General features: G+C 29.6%; 1 protein-coding gene across 1 annotated transcript; it reads left to right on the forward strand.

The window, feature by feature from the left end:
- TRIADDRAFT_32084 (uncharacterized protein) lies at window positions 1–282 on the forward strand (the record flags this gene model as incomplete). The annotated part of the gene is made up of 1 exon (XM_002116999.1): window positions 1–282. One exon carries the CDS (start codon window positions 1–3, stop codon window positions 280–282), a length of 282 nt encoding a protein of 93 aa, XP_002117035.1.
- Window positions 283–5268: the final 4986 nt, after the last annotated feature.

Consider the following 5268-nt stretch of genomic DNA (forward strand, 5'->3'; position numbering starts at 1 on the left):
ATGACGACAACAAGATTACCACCAATTCATGGTTTTCATATCCACGTTTATAGAAATGGCGATCGATTTTATAAACCGCGTCGTTTTACCGTGAATCCCAAACAAGTTCGTAGTTTCGATGCTTTATTAAGCATGGTAACCAATGGAATTAACTCAAGAAGTGGAGCTGTACGAAATATTTATACACCGACATTTGGTCATAAAGTTCAAGATATGGCATCGATACAACAAGGAGGCAATTATGTTGCTGGTGGATCGGAAAAATTCGTCCGCATACAGTAAGTAAAACAAATTGTTCTAGCTGTTTTTTTAACTAAATATAACATTTCAAAAGCAATCTGATATACATTCTATCAATAAAGGTTAAGAATAATAGGTGATAAAATCAGTCTATATTTACACTTATTTGAAGAGACTTTGGTGACTCGATTGATAATCTACACTGCAATTATACTAATTGATTACTTAGCAACACTAAATCCGACAAAATGATACTACAAGCGAAAAACGACTCTTTCTTTACGTAAAATAAAAATAAAAACAAAAATATTCAGTCATCATCCAAGTTAATAGTATAAAACATGTTTTAGGTTAGAGCAATTTTTCTGTACTTACAGTTAATGAACTGAACGTAAATTAAAAGGTAAAGGTGCTTGATTTTGTCAATAAATCACATTCTAGTAAATATACACATTATCATATATTGTTCATGATCATTCTAGCCTAATATGATAAGAGTGTTGATGCTGGAAAAGTCTATTATCAGCTTCGCTATCAGTAGAAAGTAGATCGAATAACCAGATTAGTAAAAATTTTCAAGCATTGTAATTATTTTCAGAAGATTGTTCACAATCTAAACATTTTAATCATATCCAAATCCGTACGCTTATTAGTATCCAAGCATTAAACGACTATAACAGAATAATAGATTCATAAATTGATGTCTGATTAAAGTTATAGCAATTAATACTGTGCCCTAAATGCTACGGAAATTTAACAATAACATCTTACAGGAAGTATTGACTTGAAGTTAACTTATAGCATAGAAATTGAAGTAAAAGGTTATGCCATTTTCTATTAATGATGTAACTTGAAACCTCTTTCTATAAAGATTTCTTTAGTTAAAATTAAAGCATTTTTTGTCAAAATATTCACCTTTTTCATATTTAGAATAGGACTTCCTTAGAGCGCTATATTTAAAACTGTATACTGTAATGCATCGCATATTCTAATTACGTCTGCATTACATAGAAATGATAGTTTTTACCCTAATATTCATTTTAATTGCAAGTGTTCCTGATACCATTAGCCTAAGTATTTTTCCTCAACATTACAGCAAAACTTCCCAAATATAAAAATTTATATAATATATAGATATGAAGATATGATCAGTAAAGCTGCTTCAGGCAAAAAAATTTTCGTCTTCAGTCCAATATCAATAATAAAATCTTTCAATTTAACTATGAATTTCACTTTTTCAACATCATTTTTATGCCACCATTACCTGATTTTCTGCAGCTATCTACGCATAAATTTATTCGAAAACATACGTAGTCGTAAAAAAGAATATTATCGTCAGTCTATGACATGATTTTTCAGAAATGATAATTTCAATGGCTAGATTGTGGACGACATGTACTGATTTAACTCAATATCCTTTAATTCATTTTCCCAGTAATGATAATGACATCATTACTAGTGTACTTTCTCTCGATATCAAAGTATAAATTTTAGCTAATGACATCTAAAGTAAAATATTACTCATACATGCTACTTATGATCAAAAATGATTACGACAGAGAGCAATGTTGATGACAGAGTTTTCCAATTTAATTTTTCATTCTAATTTACTTCAGGTATGATAAAATTGAGGAAATGGAAAAGATTCAAACTAGTAGAAAGCAAAAGTTACCATGGGTAAGTTAAACTTAATATACTACTAATAGGGTAAATTTGGGGTAAATTTATTGACTATAGCAAAGCATATAATGCATACCATAGTATCAATTATTTTACATAAATTGTTCGATAATAAGTCGATTGAACGACCATTTCGTATGTACTGACAGATCTAAAATTAAATGAATATATAGTTTAGGTAAAAATCGTATAATACATGGATATCACACATTAATCAGCGATAGATAATGATACATAGTCTGATACCAGTAAATATCTTAGCTAACCAATGCACAGCATAAGAATGTTAACATCAGTCTGTTCATTTATGGATTGAATCTTTAAAGAAAGACTAAAACTAAAATTAAGACATCCCCTATAGATTTGTCGATACTGTATCACCCATTACTTTTAAGGTGTACTATTGAGCTTAAGTAGGATAAAGGTTAGGACGATCACTTTCCTAAGATATTCGACTTTAGTGAGCAGATCCGTAGCCATAGAACGAGCTGACCAGGCTGTTACCCCCATAAGAATATCACAATATACCCGTTAGAGTAAGCATGCTAATAACGTTGTCTTTCACCATATCCTTTAACATTTTCTTATCAGCAGAAGCTAAGATCAATAAAGCAAGATTGACAACACTGTAATTTCATATTTCTACTTTTACGTCTAAATAGGGGCAGTAAAAATAGACAGATAGCAGTTGAAATAGTATTTATGTTATCAACAAATTTCATGTCTTTTAGTCTGTATGAAATCTGTAGAAATAACTAAAGCTTCCAACGGTACCTTTATGCCCGTCAATTAAAAAATTTCAATAAAATTAGAAAAATAGATTACGTTTATGACAGTATTTACATCCATAAGATAATGCTTACAACCCCATTTATGTTGTTTATGATTACAAGGTTAAATAAGCTCTTAAATATAGTATAAATATCCTTGTGTAATTTTGAAAAAATTAAGAATTTTCACGTAGACGAAAAAAATTATTGATAAGTTTATGTCAAAATTCGGTTAAATATTGGATCAATGCAGCAAGAAATCTCAACTGTAGACTGATAAGTTGATGTTGCAAATTTATTTCAATCTCTACCTGTAACAATTAGATTTAAGCTAGTTTTATATTAACATAATGTGAAATTATTGGTATTAAAATTCTCCCTTGACAAGTTCATCCCTCGCTCATGAATGCTTGACAGTACAGTATCTAATCCATTACTGTAACACGAAGTTGTTTAGTATTTCAATACTTTTTTCATTGAACAGAATCGTATAAATGATTCCTGTTGGACATAAGATTGATATTAGCTAAATTTTACTCTCCTAGTTTTGTCCAACTACTAATTTTATTAAAAGTAAACTCATTGACACATTTGCTATGGAGTGATTACAGTCAAAATAAACCGACTGGACGAAAAAGATCATCGTTACCACTAATAGAAATCACTTTGCTCTCACAGAACAATTTAACTAATTCACTTCCATTGTCATGATTGCACTCATGGCATATCTTAAAGAATGAATAGTAGCGGGTGGTCATTATTAATTAGTTCCTGTAATGACGTAAATACTGGGTATCATTCTATTCAGAAAAAAAGAAAAATGAACATAATAAAATGAAACAAGCGGGAAATGGAATAGGATTGCCATAAAAATTTTTTAGTTTCGAGATTTTTCTTTCTATCTTACTTAGCTGTAATATCCATCAACTTTTAGATATATTTTTATACATATTCTAACGAGAGCTACTTCAGTTTAGCAAGAGGGGAGTTAATAGACGATTGACTGACTAAATAAATAGTAAAATTCAAAGGAAAGTTATTAAAAGACATCAAAAATTATTCTTACAGTGTATTTCAATGTATTGCAATGCAAGAGGAATTTTTTTCTTTATGCTCTACTACCATAATCATTTCTATACTTTATCAGGACACAAACTAAATGAATTGAAAGCAGAAATAGGTATGATATAGTTGCTTATATAGTACGAATCCGATTGCCTATTGCTATAGGCTAAATATATAATATTAGGAAAATACGTTAACTCGATTTAACTCGATTGATCTGGTAATAAGTAAGAAACTTGCTACTAGTAGGCGACGATATCGTAAACTACATTATCTACTTTAGATTTCATGACGGATCAAATTCGATTCTAGTATTCTCATGCAATTAATTGCCCACCGTAGTAACATTGGTACCATCAATGGAACGAGCCAATACCACAATTCATTTTACATTTTGGTCTTTTATTTGCTAGCCATAGATTGTCTATTTTATATTATGATTGGATATCTTGAAATTAAATATTGTGATTTGTCGTCGAGTTAGTAGTACTCTATTGACTTACGTCTACTTACCCTTCCTATTGCTTCCATATCAAAACAATAACTACTAATTGATATCCTGTCATTATTTCTCGATCATTGTACTCATATTTTTATTCTGCGGGTAACTGTAGGCGGTTTTTATCCAAATACTGTAATTATAACCGAGTTAATGCTAGGATATAGTCTTAAAATTATTATTACCATCGAATGAAATAGATTCTATTTACTGAAACAGATCTGACTAATTATCCAAGTTTACCGGAAATCAATCCCTTAGAATTGAAAACTTAATTATTTTCTGAGATAGTATGCCATTAACTTTACTATGTTCTCATCTTAGGATTTTCGAAGGCGTCCAAACCGACTAATCGCCTCAGCACGTATTTATAAAACGGTGAATAAAATTAGAATCATCATGTAAGTTAGAGGAGATTTGTCCTATTTGATATTACTTTCATAACTTAACATTCTACTATTTAAAATCGATAAATTATCACTTTATCTGTCTACACTGGTTAACTATAGAAACTTTCACATTAACTATTAGTTTATTCTTAGTTTACAGTCATAATGGTTTAGAATTAGAGGGATGAGATTCTAGTTTAAAGTGATCATTATTAAAGTGATCATTACGTGCAGCTTGAATTTATACCTTTGGCTCTGTTGCGTAGACTATTATGTTATTTCCTTCAAAATTTTAGTTCTTTCTTAGTTAGCAAAGTTTTAACGGTCTTTAATGAATAAACTACAACAATTGTATCTATAAGTCTATTCTTCCATTAACTATTAAATTAAAAATTTTAGACATTCAGTTATTTTGTCATTTAAACTAGAGAAATTCCTTCTACATGAAATTAATAATCTAGAACTAGAGAATTTATCTTACTTGCTCAATCATATATGCGTTACAAGATTATTGTTTTAGATTTTTTGTCAATTCTACTCATTAGTCTTTTCTGTCTATTCTACAATCCATGCAAGTCTATTCGTTACTAAATTATAAATTGAATCATCTCTACAACGAAAATTT

Source organism: Trichoplax adhaerens, genomic scaffold (genome assembly GCF_000150275.1).
Source record: "Trichoplax adhaerens TRIADscaffold_21 genomic scaffold, whole genome shotgun sequence".
Taxonomy (NCBI): Eukaryota; Metazoa; Placozoa; class Uniplacotomia; order Trichoplacea; family Trichoplacidae; genus Trichoplax; species Trichoplax adhaerens.